At 41.8% G+C, this 16,305-nt stretch overlaps 1 protein-coding gene across 3 annotated transcripts in view; it reads left to right on the top strand.

Moving 5' to 3' along the window:
• LOC137268672 (uncharacterized) overlaps positions 1 to 16,305 on the top strand; it is a 28,059-nt gene that overhangs the window by 10,147 nt on the left and 1,607 nt on the right. For all 3 annotated transcript variants that reach the window (XM_067803261.1, XM_067803262.1, XM_067803263.1), the window contains 7 exons: positions 9,035 to 9,122; positions 10,478 to 10,625; positions 11,220 to 11,376; positions 14,175 to 14,345; positions 14,960 to 15,082; positions 15,430 to 15,543; positions 16,043 to 16,146. In XM_067803261.1, coding sequence (XP_067659362.1) covers positions 9,035 to 9,122; positions 10,478 to 10,625; positions 11,220 to 11,376; positions 14,175 to 14,345; positions 14,960 to 15,082; positions 15,430 to 15,543; positions 16,043 to 16,146 — 905 coding nt within the window. The remainder of the gene's footprint in view (positions 1 to 9,034; positions 9,123 to 10,477; positions 10,626 to 11,219; positions 11,377 to 14,174; positions 14,346 to 14,959; positions 15,083 to 15,429; positions 15,544 to 16,042; positions 16,147 to 16,305) is intronic.

Raw genomic sequence — 16,305 nt, 5'->3', positions numbered from 1 at the left:
AAAAATGCTGAAGTTCAGTCGTACTTTTGTCACTGCAGCACGGTCGAGCGCCTCAGACCCCAGTTACTCGCTCGGCGGGGTGTCACATTAAATCTGTCCTTTGTTTGGACTGATTTTGTTTGACCTTGAAATGTATTCGGTCAACTCGTATTTTTCTTTTTCTTTAGTATTTATCTGATTTATTTACATGGTATGTCAGGTACATGCAAGGCCTAAGTTGTTGGAGGTTTGGATATGTTTTAAAAGCAACTGTCAATATTGTGTGTATTTTAGTATGAGGAATGGTGACACAGGCATGTCGTTGATGTATGGAAAGGCCCACACCTCTGAGATAATAAATAATTATCAAATGATAATTTCTTAATAAATATTAATAAAAAGAACACATTGCCCATCTGGCAAACTGGGTTTCTGTCCAGTGTTTGCTAATTAACGCCAGTTTAGGTAAAGGGATACTGTACCCCTTGTGAATCAACAAGACACGTAAGGACTCTTCGTTATGATTTAATTCTCAAACAGAACATGCGCTCGTCCGCGCAACCAGGCCTCAGCCACCTGAGATTTGTCCAAGGGGAATAACTCTCTTGTCTCATTACACTGCCAAGCAAACCTGCATTGGCGTGACAGTCTTTTTCTTTTCCTCTTTGAGGCTTAAGTCGCGTAAACTTTAAAAGTAATACAGCGCAAAGTGATGTGGGTGTATGGCTCATGGCGAGCTTGTAACTATCATGATACGAATACAGAAAACATACATGAAAATTAGTACACCACAGATGGTTCTCAGACCATACCGAACAATGGGCATGACTGCGCCCCTTGAATGTCATGTGGAACAAAACATAGAAGTATAACATTCAAAAGTCCAGAACATAGTCATTAAAACGACATGGTCATCTGTGTTCACGGGAGGGCCTTGCTCGTTGGCTGGGAACTACCTCTGAACAGAAGGCACATTTTCCTCTGATATATGAGTGAAGCCAGGTTGCTGAACATTGTTGGGCTCCTGATATCCTGGCTGTTGTATAGGTGGAGTAAGGATTTCAAGAGGAATCTGTGGGGTACAGGGTAGGTGAAGAAGTTGATCAGGTTGGTCTTCACTATCTGATGCATCATTGTATGTGAGTTTGTCCTGAGAAGTCTTGACACAAGATGGCACCTTGTAGCATTCCGACAGTTTAACTCTGTATGAATTGTTGCGTAGCTGAGATCCTGTAAACTTGCGAATGTTGCACCATATGCCATCCTTGGCAACTACTAGATAACGAGATCTTGCACATGCTTTGTTACGATCATTGTGGAGGTATACCAAGTCACCAATCTCAATCTGGTCAGTGACAGGATGATGACCCTAAGGAGCCTTTGATTTCTCACTGTGAGTGTGATTTGATGCACGGCTAACATGTTGGTCCATAATCAGCTGTTTGTCAGACATATGTAACTGACAGAGAGTAAACTGATCTCTTTGTGTCCACATCTCGCGAGATGATAAACCATGAGAGTGAATGCGTGAGTTTAAGTGAGCTACTGCAATAGCAAGAGTAGTCGCAGTGGTTGGGCCATGTAGGGGATCTTGACATAAAAGCTCGTCCTCCAACTCTTGTATGGCCTTCTCAGCAAAAGGGTTCTTGTTTCTGTTTTTCACTCTGCCTATTTCAAGTGACAATCTGTGATGCTGAAGTACCTCATTATTCTCAAGACTCTTGAAACCTGGGGCAGGATCGGTGCGAATATCAGCATGAGGACCATCAAGAGGACTGAATTCGATGCAAAGGCGCATCAAAGCATCGCAAAGGGTTGAGCTGCTTTCATCTTCAATAATGCAAGCTGCAGTGTAGGATGTCACGCACTCCTGGAGGACAAGAATGAACTGGCGTTCAAGTCGCATGACATCTGATGCAAATGTTAAACCAACACTTTCAGGAGGATCACTGGTGCTTTGAACTACCACAACGTGTGGTGTTTTCCTCAAACAGGCACACATATGGCATGATTTTGTGACGTTTTCAATTGACTTGTCCAAATCCAGAGCGAAGAAGTATCTGTGACATACTTGCTTGAGCCGATGAGCTGATGGATGATCCAACTGAATATGCAAAGCAGTGATAAGTCCATCTAGAACCTGTCTCGGAACGACAATCCACTCCCTTGTCCGGACCACGATCGGACCACAAGTAAGCCATCATTGGAGATAGTTGCTGCATTCAAGTATCGCTTGACATCTTTGATATCTGTCAACTTTTTACAGGGTCTTGTACCTTGGAGAAGATGAGCATGAGTTCGTCTAAGATCTGAGCACTCCTCCTAAAGGGAGTGCCAAGCTGGCCTGCTGGTAAAGGGAAGTCGACTAGTGCCATTCAAGATGTCAGAAATGGAGACTTGTCTGACAACTGAGTCCTCAGTGTGCTCAATAAAGGAGCAGATCTGGCAAGAGGGATCGATACAATCTGGTGCATTTCTGCTTGCAAAATCTGATGGGGCATTGGCCAAGCCGGCAAGGTTTTGAACTGTAGTCTGGTACCGACTGACTGTTGACAAGAAGGTGGATACACATGGACTAGCGGAAGACTCTCCTCTACATAATTTCTCAAAAGTCAACATACAGGGTCTGCTGTCAGTCAGGATACATGCTTTCAGTTTAGATTGGATGATGAAAGGACTGAAGTGCTTGGTGGCAACGGCAATGGACAGTGCTTCTATCTCACAGGGTAGCCAGGCAATCTGTTGCCTGCAGAGCTTGGCACTAAAGAAACCGGCTGTGTGCAGTGATTGATCACGAGTAATGTATAGAGTAGCGCCGATTCCTGGCTTCCTGACAGCACCATCAGTGACTATCCATATTTGATCCTCAGGACATGGGTGAACTGTTGACCTGTTTCAGGATAAGCCTTCCTGTGCCGTCTTAAAAGCTGCAAGTAGTTGGTCAGTCCATAGTAACCTATCCTTTGATTGGTGTCCGGCAGCTGCATCATCAAGTGGGGAAAGAAGGGTGGAACAACCAGGTATCACATGAGACAGGACCTTGTAGGCACCAAGAAATGATCGTAGTCCATGCACTGTTACTGGAGGTGGACATGAAGCCAGAGTGGAAATGCGGTGAGGGCTTGCTCTGATGGAACCCTGGTGCCAGTGCCAACCTAAGATGGTAGCTGATGTGGGCGAAATGACCGTCCTTTGAGGAGTCAGTCGTATGTTGTTGAGCTTGAGTACCTCTAACACGCGGCGCCAGTTGAACAGAAGGTCCTCAGGTCTATCACCTCCACAATAAAGGTCGTCAGCAAGTTTGGCAACAATCCCTTCTTCCAGTAGATCTCCTAACACACGGTACATAAGGTCTTCTAAAGCTGTCTCTGATCCTGGCATGCTGATCTAGCATACACCCTAACACCCCACAATGGAGTTACTACGCCACAGTACTTCATGGATTCTTTGGCTAGTGGAATCTGGTAAAAGGCATTCGTTAAGTCAGTGGATATCAGATACCGGTATTTGGCGATTTGTCGGAGAGTTGAGTCCACATTCGGCATGAGTGCGGGTTGTGGCACACTGTATCGGCCAACATAGGAGAACGCTGTCACCAGTCTGTAACCACCACTTGACTTCTTGACCAAGAAGGAGGGATTGACATATTCCACATGAATGCCGACATCCTCTGGTCAAACGAACACCCCCATATCCTCTAGTTCATTAAACTTCTGTTGAAGTTCAGAGAGTTTGTCTCTTGAATACAGAGGAACTCTGCCTTTTTGTTGAGGAGGATGTTCCAGACCCATGTTAACGAAGGCTTCAAATGGTTCTGATGCTCCATTATACCCTTCAATGTGTGGGTCAAAAACCTTGTCGAATTCTGTGAGAAGTGATGCAAATTGTTATCTAGTGGCCACTGGTAGGATGTTGTCTTGGTCTATACGGACTGGACTGGAGAAATTCTTTTCCTTAGTTTGAGTGCGTGTCTGTTCAGATATCTCCACAAGGTCAGTAACAGGAACTTCTGGAATGAATACTGGACGTATCTGACAAAAGTGCTCATGCTTCTTGAGCGTTTGTGGCGTATCTGTCAGATTAGGAATCCGTAGTTTGCCTGAGACACTTGAAAGGACATCTGATTCTGGCCACGTTGGTGACACAGTAGATGCTCCAGAGCGGGTAACAAGTCGGGGTTCAATGGCAAACATCTCATCTGATGAGGAATAACTTTCTGGACCAGGTATCTCCATAAACTCCCCAAGCCATATGGTAGCAGATTTGTTCGGGGCTCTGAGCACACAGCCTCTTCTAACAGTATGCTTGTCTGATGGTTTTCCTGAGCCATATGTGTATATTGTGCCATCACCAAGTATAATCTGCCTCTTTGCAGGACGTATAGCTATATCGTTGGCCTCCATAAATGGTATTCCTGCGAGAATATCAACAGCAAGGTTCTCCACCACAAGACCATTGAAACTGAATTCCTTGTTGTCATCATCAATCATGCTTGTCTCTCCAATAACCTTAAGGGGAGATGAACCATCCGCCTGATGAGCTGACTGGGAGCTCTTTTTGATAACAGCACCAAGATATGTCGCCATGGAGAGGCGGATCAGGTTTCCGGTGGCTCCACTACCTATTATCAGGCAAGCAGTCATGTGACCACAAAAGGTGTCCATGTGTGGAGATTGTCGAACCTGAACTCGAAGTGTTGAAAGAGAATCTGCAGGGGATTCTTCAGCATCCACACTGTCCAGTGTGTAACTAGGATTGATACAAGCCTCTTCGGAGTCATCAAGGATATTCACTATTTGCCTGGCCGTAAGCATGTACCTGCGATCATGATCTGGAAGGAACTTGCATTCGCTTAGAAAGTGACCATGGCCCCCATGACCAGCTTTTTTGCATAATGGACACGATTTGCTGACCTTCCGCATTGGTCGTGTAGTTTGTGTAGGAACTGAGAAGGGTGAAGAGCACTTTTGGTTTGTGGTAGCTCTCATTACCTTAGCATCCTCTGCAGTGCGTATTTCATCCAATTGTGAGTCAAGAGCCTGAGAGATTTCTGGTTTCAGTGAGGCAACTGTACATGAGCGCAGGTCTGTACCATAAGGTTTAACCAACTTTGGCAGGTCAACATGGAATAGTCTAAGCCAAGTAAGCACCACAAAGTTTTCACAATGATGGTGAGAGCTCCTCATCCTCGTCCAGTGCAGTGCCGTGGTTGGTGATACCACCGTCACGACGAAGTAAATTGTCCTCCACAAAGGCCATGAGTCTCTGATATAAATCTTCAGGTCTCTCGTTGGGCTCGGGCTTAATGTCTGTGAAATCGAGGAAATGGCCACCAGTGGCCTGAAAACCAAAGTGAAGGCGTATGGCGTGCCATATACAGCCTATGAACGTTCTTGATAATAGTATTTCTCGACATGATTGGGCTGAAATTGGCAATTTGTCCAAACATTAGTTCTCAACTGCTTACTTTTTGTTGTGCAGTTTGCCTTTGGGCTTGCTGGACATCGTCACCATTGTTTGTCATGCCTCTGAGTGGAGTTGTCCGCGCCTTTTTCAGCCATGTAGCCCCGTCGGTGATAAAGTATGCAAGAGATTTTGCCTCCTACTTTCAAACGAAGTCACTGTCTCTGCCTTGGTAAGACACCACATTTTTGGTCCCCGCTGAGCATTTGCCATAATGAAAGAGTAGTTTTACGTGTTATCCAGGCGCGCTACCACCTGACCTGTCAACCACGTTCAGTGACACACAAGTAACACAGACCAAGGTGACACCTGCTTCATTAGATGTGAGTCGTATCTTGCTGCCACCACGCCAGTTTAGGTAAAGGGATACTGTATTTAATTCCAACTCAAACAGAACATGCGCTCGTCCGCACAACGACCCGTGAGGGTCCCGGGGTAGAATAGACCTGCAGCAACCCATGCTTGCCATAAAAAGCTATGATTCTCGTAAGAGGAGACTGACTTGGTTGACACATGTCATCGTTTCCCAATTGTGCAGATCGATGCTCATGTTCTTGGTCACTGGATTGTCTGGTCCAGACTCGATTATTTACAGACTGCTGCCATATAGCTGGAATATTGCTGAGTGCGGCGTAAAACTAAACTCACTCACTCACTCACACTCGTCTGCACAACCAGGCCTCAGCCACCCGAGAGTTGTCCAAGGGGAATAACTCTCTTGCCTCATTACACTGCCAAGCAAACCTGCATTGGCGTAATACTTACTTTTTTTAACATGTTCAAGGATCATTACTATACTTAACATTCAGTACAGCCTTGGAGCAAGGCTATGTGATTTGAGAGATGCAATGGTGTTCGGGATGTTTTATAGTATTACAGTAGGTCGAATGGCATTGTGGATGTTCTCAGGAAGTATAACGGAAGCAATGTTATCGTGTGGGGTTGTAACATCAACTGAATCAGGGATATTGTGTAGATGTTTTGTCATCAGAGATGAAGTAGTGATATTATGTGTGTAATCATAGATGAAGCAGTGATATGTGTGTAATCAGAGATGAAGCAGTGATATGTGTGTAATCATAGATGAAGCAGTGATATGTGTGTAATCAGAGATGAGGCAGTGATAATATGTGGGTTATATCATAACAGCTGAAACGATATTAATTGTGTGTTTTAACATCAGATAGGAAGCAATTATATTGTATACCTTATGACATCAGATCTGAAACTGTGATATTGCATGTGTTTTTACATCAGAACTTAAACAGTGATTTTGTGTGTTACGTCATCAGATTGAAAAAAGATGATATTGTGTGTGTTATAATGGCAGCAATACTATTAGGCAGGTTATGACGTCAGAGCTGAAACGATGTTGTGTGTGTTATGACACAGACTGAAACGATATTTGGTGTGTGCATTTTGACATCTGCATTGAAGCAATCTTGTGTTATGGTTATAACATCAGATGAAGGGTTGATTGTGTGTGTGTGTATGTTATAACATCAGCACTGAAGCATTGATATTACATTTTACAGGATGTTGTCCCAAAACTTCTACAGACTAAAACTGTATGTTCCAATGCACAGCTGATCTCCTGTCTCCCCTTTTAAGAAATGGAACAACCTGAATTATTTATACAAAACCTCTTCTACAGTAATTTTTGGAGGAATTGGCAAGATCTTGTCAGGCAGTGTTGTCCTTGTACATAGACTGCACCGCCATTTTTTGCAATAGAGTAATAATACATGGGTTCAAAATTTTATTAAAAAAGCCACTTCCCATAGGGCAAGTGACTTTAAGAAAGTAACTTGTCCTGACATGACTTGTTATGACATAATCAGGATGATATGATTATGAAGGAATAAATCAACATGGCCTTTGATGTTAATGTTTAGTGGACTATTTACTGAGAAGTGATAAACAGCAAAGACTGATAACTCTACATCATTGTGAAGTTTAATAGCTACATTTTGAGCAGATATGAAATGAAATCCAAGTTTATTTGCAGTTTGAAACCATAAGGAGAAATTATCTTGTAGCCTACTGGCAAGTAAGGGACCATTATCTGATTGCCTGAAATGAAAAATGTCCCGGGCATCAGGCGATGGGATCTTTGAACCCCTGTACTATTTGAACAAAACTGTTAATTACCAAGTTTCTTTTGGCCCTGGGGTAGAATAGGCCTTCAGCAACCCCTGCTTGCCATAAAAGGCGACTATGCTTGTTGTAAGAGGTGAGTAACGGGATCAGGTGGTCAGGCTTGCTGACTTGGTTGACGTGTGTCATCGTTTCCCAATTGTGCAGATCGATGCTCATGTTGTCAGTCAGTGGATTGTCTGGTCCAGACTCGATTTACAGATGTCGCCATATAGCTGGAATATTGCCGAGTTCAGCATACAACTAAACTCACCCCTTACCCTCTTTATTGCTATGAGAGCGACATTTTGGTGTAGGTTCCAACACTGTTTTGATAAGAGTGTTGGCCCATAAGTGCTTTCAGGCAATAAAAATTGCGAGTACTTCTCCCTTGCTGTAACTCGGGAAAAACTACATATATTATTGTCATCATTCACTTGGTCAGTTAATGAATTTATAACAGGTATAATTAGTGATAACAGATTACCCAACAAATGTTCCCATTCAGCATTTCTCCTGTCTGGTATAAATACTCAACATTATAAAATAAGGTCTGATGTGGCAAATGTATTACATGTTATGTAATATGTGCATTAAAATGCAGCAAAAGGAATTATCTGTAAGTTGAGTTACAAAAACAAACCATTGATCAAAGGATTAACTGATAACATGCTGATTAATTCATTAATTACTTTTATCTTCCACAGTGGATTTTGGTAACAACCTGACAGACCTGTGAAGGTCTTGGGGTAGAATAGGCCTTCAGCAACCCATGCTTGCCATAAAAGGCGACTAACAACATCGGGTGGTCAGGCTTGCTGCCTTAGTTGACACATGTCATCAGTTCCCAGTTGCGCAGATTGATTCTCATGTTGTTGATCACTGGACTGTCTGGCCCAGACTCAATTATTTACAGACCGTTGCCATATAGCTGGAATGTTGCCGAGTGCGGTGTAAAACTAAACTCACTCACTCAACAGCATGACATTGTTGCTATAACTTTTGTCTGTTTAGAAAATTTAATATTTGCATTTTAAAACATTATTTATAGTAACATTCAGCAGAATCTGTATGACAGACAAAATACTCTAGGTCGCACATAGGGCATGTGTGAAATATGATTCAAGCTGGTAATTTATACAATATTTAGATATTATGTTCATGTTATAAATTAAAGTATAAGTAGATTATCTGCTTTTTCATTAACAGCCAAAATGCATGCAAATATGGTAATATACTCTTTAGTATTATACGACAAAATATAATGACGTACATTGACTTCGTGACATGCGGGTGGTGCAACAGAGGTCACGAACCAGTCATGAATTGTGGGATATCATCGGAGTACTCAAGAGAGAACTACAATAACAAAAGCATCAACTTGTCCAAGGAAATTTCTCTGGATCAGTGCCCCTTTAATGCTACCTCCATACTTACATGCTTCTTTTGTTTTCAGATGATGAAGGAAGATGGAAAGTACCCCTTTCTCATTTCACCTCCAAAAAACAAGGTGCCGAAAACAAGCACCACAACAAGCGTATCAGGTAAATACTAAGGAAAACGATTTAAACCATTTGTTGAAAAAATACATTTTTTTTCACACACTAATTTGGAAAGAAAATATTGGAAATGTGTCTTTCTGACAAGAGATAATATTTAGTAATAGTTTGAATGAACCAGGTTTTCTCATACTCAGTGAAACACTGTTTTTAGATATATCTTTTTTAAGAATATCTGTTCCTTTTTATCCCCGGCTGCACATTTATTGTGTAGTGGGGGATACAGTATTAGGCTCTGTCCGTCTGTACGAATTGGAATATCTTAAGAACCGTAGATTAGATTCTTTTCATATTGGGTGACAAAGTTCATCGCAGTGTACCAGTCAGGTATGGTGACCTTGACCTTCATTTCAAGGTCACAAGGGGACTTTAATGTTTTACCTTTGTCAGTGAGATATATCAAGATCTGTTCACTGGATTTTCTTCATATTCAGCACCAAGCTTTATCTAGGGAAGGTGCAAGGTCCAATCGATTTTTGTGACCTTCACATAATTTTCAAGGTCACGATGACACTTTGAGAATTTCAGCATAAATAGTCCGTATGATATCTCAAGAATGGTTCACTGGACTTTCTTTATAGACTTCACTTGAATTGTATTCATAAAGCAGTTTCTTTATTACTACTTTGGCTTGGTTCAAACACCAAAACATTCTTGTGAAGGTCAAAGTGTGTGTTGAAAATATTTGTGTGTTTAAAGAACTACTGCACAAGATATCAAGACTGGTTGACTGGTCATGTTTTTGTTGAAGTTTAATGTCACCACAATGCTCGTTTTCTGTCTGTTAGTACTAAAATCATCAAACTTTCCAAAAAACATATTGAAGACACTTAAAGAAGTCTTTATGTTGTCTCTATATAATGGTCTTCCAGCCCTTTGATTCTATATTTATCATGCACTCATTTAGGTGAAATGCTTTCACATTAGTCCATTTAATTCTAGATCCTTTCTGAATTAATCTCCCTTTCACTTCCTGTACATGTATGCGACATAAGTTACCTCCCCTGTGTATACAGCGTATTTCCATACAATGTGGATTTGAATTTCCTTTCTGATTTACAAAGCAACAAATCAACCAAATAAATCTCACGCTCACTCACTCTTGTTTCATAGATTCTGTGTTTCCCCATATTACTCATATAGGGGCGGTAGGGTAGCCTAGTGGTTAAAGCATTAACTTGTCACAGTGGAGACCCGGGTTTGATTCCCCACATTGTGTGAATCCCATTTCTGTAGTATCCTGTCATAACATTGCTTGAATATTGCTAAAAGCATTGTAAAACCAAACCCACTCACTCACTACTTACATAAACCCACCAACCCCATGTCTTGGCATCCAGGTCCTACTACAAGGCGCAGGACCGACTGATCGAGTCGTTCGAGGAGCTTCAACTGGACATTGATGATGCTATGATTGACACCAGCTATGTCAAGGTGCTCCAGAAGAAGTCACTGTTTTATGCGCGACTGACGTTCATTGTCAACTGTGTAAGTTAATTCAATATGAAAACAATTAGTTCCATCAAGTTGAGAGTAAAATTGTTAATGGTTGGTTAAAGATGTCACTGCACAATGCAGTCCATATTTAGTGGGAGTCTTGGTTACACTGTCATTCATTGGTTTCTCAGCATGGCCAAAATTGTAACAATGACTAGAGCATTAAACAGCATTTATTCGCATGATATGTCAGGATATTGCTGTCTGAAGTGTTACCTAATTGTTTTTAATCCTGTGAACAGAGTCAGGAATATCCAAGGTAGAATAGGAACCTGTGCTTGTCATAAGACGCTTCTAGTGATATCAGGTGGTCAGGCCAGCCAACTCATGTCACTGTATCCCAAATATATAGACCGTTCCTCATTCTACTGATACTATATTGTCTGGTCCAGATTGGATCATTTGCATCCTGACACCTTATGGCTGGAATATTGTTGAGTGTAGAGTCTCTTGATACATAGTAATGGCAGCCACGGTACTGACACACTAATGACTCACTAATGACACACTAATGACACAATGTAACACAAACTCCACGCTGCCATGAATGACTGCATTACATCTGTTAAACTCATCTTGTTGTAGATACTGCTGATAGCAAAGGCGGTGGCCAGCTCCCTTTCTGGCTCAATCGCCATCATTTCCAGTCTGGTGGACAGCATCGTTGATCTTGCATCAGGCATCATTCTGTGGTGGGCCACCAAGGCTGTGAAGAAGAGGGATCCGTACATATACCCACAGGGTGAGTACACATACTGTTATCTTACCTCACACATGAATGTCGCTTTCTGATTGGCTAAGCGCTATTCTATTATTTTCAATGTACCCCAGGCAATGTATTATTTTCAATGTACACCGCTGGGAATTCTGAACTTTTCTGGTACTTCATGGTAGTATGTTTTTACCTTGAATAACACTGAATCACGCATCAAGCACGGAAATTACCTCTGTTTTGCGATTGAAAATCGATGGAAGGGAGATAACTGTAAATCTGTTAACCTTGTGTCGTCTGCAAATTTGCAATTCCCCTCGCATTCAACAGAAGTGCTTCAAACAGTTCAAAATTAAAATTCCGGTGTTCGATAAGATAAATACGTTGTTCACTGGTCCCTTGGGGTCCATGGGCTCATGCACCCTAGAGGTTTGTTAACATAAACAAACCTCAAGGGTACATGAGACCATGGCCCCCTCGCGACCAGTGAACAACTTATAATGTACATACCCTCGAATCCAGACACCTTAATACACCTGTATGTATGACCATGGTATGATACCCCTACAGGTATACTTTAGGTGAGAAAATGTAGGCGGCTCTTGAAACATGAGCCAGGCACACATACACAGTTGTGCTGAAGCTGTGTTTCCAAGTAGGCAAAATATGATAAAGAAAGAATATGCAGTGACCCAGCTTTTAAGTTCACCTTTCTGATGCAACAGAGCACAAACATTCTGCTCCCCTAATTAATGAAGTTAACTGACCTGAGTAGTCATGGCCTGACCTGTCCATGACGCAACTCTATCCCTATCCACAGGGCCCAACTTGTCCATGACTCTTACTCTCTAGCCTTATGGCACAACCTGGCCATGACTACTCACCCCCTACCCACAGGGTTCCACCTGCCTACGAATCAGTACTACCCCTTCCTACAGGGCCCAAACTGCCCATGACGTAACTCTTTTTCCTTACCCACAGAATCCAACCTGCCCATGACGCAACTATTTCCCTACCCACAAGGCCCAACCTGCCTATAAGGGTACTTACTCCCTACCAACAGTGCCCCACCATGACTCTCCTCACGCTTACCCACAGGGCCCAACCTACCATGACTCTCCTCACCCCCACTTACAGGGCCCAACCTACCATGACTCTCCTCACCCCTACTCACAGGACCCAACCTATACCCATGACTCAACTCCACCTCTACCCACAGAGTCCAACCTGCCCATAAGTCAACTCTACCCCTACCCACAGGGCTCAACCTGCCTATGACTACTCATCTAGCCCACCTGCCCATGACTCTGTTCAGGGCCCCACCTGCTCTTGAATCTACCCACTTCTTTGACACAATACTATACTTAGCAGAAGGGAATACTAAATAAATTTGGTGGTCAGGTAGATTGCATGCCATCACATTGACTCAAACTAAATTAACGTTGCAATATAGCCCAATTCTTCATTGATTTTGATGCAGAGTTATTCAGTATCTGTTGCCATGGTCTTTGACCTGGCAATTCAAATTACCAGTACCTCAAATTTATGGCATATCTTAGCATCTTTATGTTAGCATAATGCTTAATTCAAAAGGGAGCAGCTTGGACTATCAAGTCAGCATGCTTGAGTAATGGAATTATTTCTGTTGAAAATCAGTGTCAATACTGTCATATGAAGATTTGTGCTGTGACCAAGTTGTAGAATTTTATAAAATAATTTGCAGAAATAAGAAAAATTTCAGATATGATCTCAAGTGTCAGGGGTGGTGCGGTAGCCTAATGGTTAAAGCGTTCTCTTGTCACGCCAGAGACTCGGGTTCGATTCCCGACATGGGTATAATGTGTGAAGCCCATTTTCTGGTGTCCCCGCTGTGATATTACTGGAATGTTGCTAAAAGCGGCGTAAAACTAAACTCACTCACTCAAAGTATATGTAGCGTCATTTTTGGAAGGACAAAATGTTGCTTGTACCCCTGCAATTTAAGGGGAGGAGTGGAGTAGTCAAGCGGTTAAAGCTTTCAATTTCCCACACGGGTACAATGTGGGAAGCCCAATACTGCCCCCCGCTGCAGGAATGTTCTTAAAAGTGGCATAAAACCATACTCACACACTCAAAAGCAATTTAAAGGTGTGATAATATCTCGAATTTGAATGTGGATAATTGGAACAATGTTAATCCTTGTAAAGAGTAAGAAAGTAGAATCCAAATATAGACTTAATCGTGGAATTAATTTTCAGATACATCATAGGGCTACAACAATTCACCCATCCCTGGATTCATTTCGATTTCCCATGCTGGACTGTCGATTTGATCATTATTGATTTGATCAGTCATGTAACGCTCAAAGTCGGATTTTTCACTGTGAAATCCATCATCAACATGGCGATATCTAATAACAATTTTTATTGGATAACTAGCCTTGTGTCAACCAATTACGTTTCACCTTATTTCAGCTCTGGCTGCGTGGAAATAATTTGTTAAGAAGTGTTCAAATACTGAAATTGTGACAATAGTTAACAAAAATTGAAACCAAGGTGTCAGATTTGATTTTCGATGAAATGAACTGAATTATAGATTAAATATTTGAATGAGTCTTAATTTTGCTACAGAAAACTTATATTTGCATTAGTATATGCAATTCAAATATTTTGTATCAGTTTGAAAATATATGGGAAGCTATGTTTCTCACACACTTGCAAACCAACAGAAATCTCTGAAAAAAAATAATTATGTATGAAGATATTGAAAACGAAAGGAAACTAACATATGATAACCTGAAAAAATATCAAGACATTCTATCAGTGAACACAGTGAATATTTCATTGCAGGTCGTACGAAGCTTGAGCCTGTTGCCATCATAATCCTCTCGGTGTTAATGGCAGCTGCTTCCCTACAGCTGGTACGAGAGTCCATACAGAAGATCATCTCTATTGCCTCTGGGACCGCTGGACTTCCTGTAGTTGATATTCCTGTCTTTGCCATTGCTGGAGGAACTATTGGTAGGTTGTGTTGTAGATATTACTTTCAAGGATCCATATTAGTAGTTTGACCGTAAAATTATGGATTCTGAGAAAGACCCTGAGAGAAGATTTAATTTCATATACCCATCGGCAGATTTTCAAATTATCAGTATTACATTTTACAGAATTGCTTTTCTGGAGTCCTGATTACACATCCCACAGAACGCCCAGTTGGATACAGAGTAACAGCCTAAAAACAGTTTTCTTCTGTTTCAGACAATACATTAGTATGAGACTCGTGAAGATCCCGGGGTAGAATAGGCCTTCAGCAACCCATGCTTGCCACAAAAGGCAGCTATGCTGGTCGTTAGAGGCGATTAACGGGATTGGGTGGCTTGCTGACTTGGTTGACTGACATGTCATCAGTTCCCAATACGCAGATCGATACTCTTGTTGTTGATCACTGGATTGTCTGGTCCAGACTCGATTATTTACAGACCGCCGCCATATAGCTGGAATATTGCTGAGTGCGGCATAAAACTAAACTCACTCATTCACTCACATTAGTATGACGTTCTATGTATATATATATATTGTGGGTACAAAGTCTCCCTGTCTGTATTGCAGGTACCAAGCTTTGTTATGTGTTTCAGGTGTTAAGTTTGTGCTGTGGTTGTTGTGTCGTCGTATCCCTTCACCATCAGTGCAGGCTCTGGCACTTGATCATCGGAACGACGTCTGCTCCAACTTTGTGGCCATAGCATGTGGCTACGTTGGTAAGCACAGATGAATCTACATCTTGTATTACAGTAACGTAAATACATCAGACAAGAACAGTTTTGAGTCAAGTACATGGGTTTCTGAAAAAAGTCACTTCCCAAATGTAGTCATGGTAATTTTAACATTCATGGCAAAGAACAGATCTGTGTGAAGGGCCTCTTTTGCCAAAAAAATCTTACAGAAAACCAATGGCGATCATGTTAGTTTTAAAAATTTTGTCAAGCATTACATAGACACACATCTCAACCTGAAAGCTATTGGGGATCACTTAAAAGAAGGAAAAAAATGTTTGTGTAGTCCAATCAAAAACAGAGGAAAGGAGTATGTCCATGTCATTTTTCAGGATCAAGTGAGTTGAACCAACTGACTGGTATCTCTGACCTGAGTTATGTGGATCCAGCCGGCGCCATCCTGATCAGCTTGTACATTGTGTATAACTGGTGGAAGACTGGGGCAGGTAACACATAGTTAAATTTTAATTTATTGCTGCTTTTGATAGTATTTCAGGCATGTGTGGTGAAGGTGCTATTTTAACATCATCTGATTTCTTACCCGTGAAGGTAAGGGGTAGAATAGGCCTTCAGCACCCCATGCTTGCCATAAAAGGTGACTATCGGGATCGGGTGGTCAGACTTGCTGACTTGTCATCGGTTCTAAATTACTCAAATTGATACTGATGTTGTTGATCACTGGTTTGTCTGGTACAGGTTTGGTTATTTACAGACTGCTGCTATATAGATGGAATGTTTCTGCATGTGGCATAAAACTCAACTCACTTGCTCACTCACTTTTGGATGTAACAGGCAGATAACCCTAAACTGAGTTCTTGGTGTCATTTTGTGAAGTGTGCCAGTTACAGACCATCATGCCCACGTCTTTTTTGAAATATGTGTTTGCATATATTTCTGGTATCCTTCCGCCAAGCTGTGTAAAATCTCACTTGTCTTGTTTTTCAGAGCAAATCCGACTTCTGACAGGCTACACAGCTCAGCCAGAGTTTCTTAGCAAGTTGACATGGATCTGCATGAACCACCATAAAAAAATCTTGCACATTGACACAGTGAGTATCCAGATACTATTTAATAATGATAGCAGTGAACTGGAGTAGTCTTGTCAAGTTACTGGAATGTCTGGTCAAGAATGCCAGCTGGAATAAGTCATCTGACCATTCTCAGTAATCTCAATTTCAGTATTATTCCTTACACCCCTCTACTAACAG

The sequence above is a fragment of the Haliotis asinina genome, chromosome 16 (genome assembly GCF_037392515.1).
Source record: "Haliotis asinina isolate JCU_RB_2024 chromosome 16, JCU_Hal_asi_v2, whole genome shotgun sequence".
NCBI lineage: Eukaryota > Metazoa > Mollusca > Gastropoda > Lepetellida > Haliotidae > Haliotis > Haliotis asinina.
Note: the sequence above shows the minus strand (reverse complement) of the source record. Positions and strands in the feature narration are given on the sequence as shown.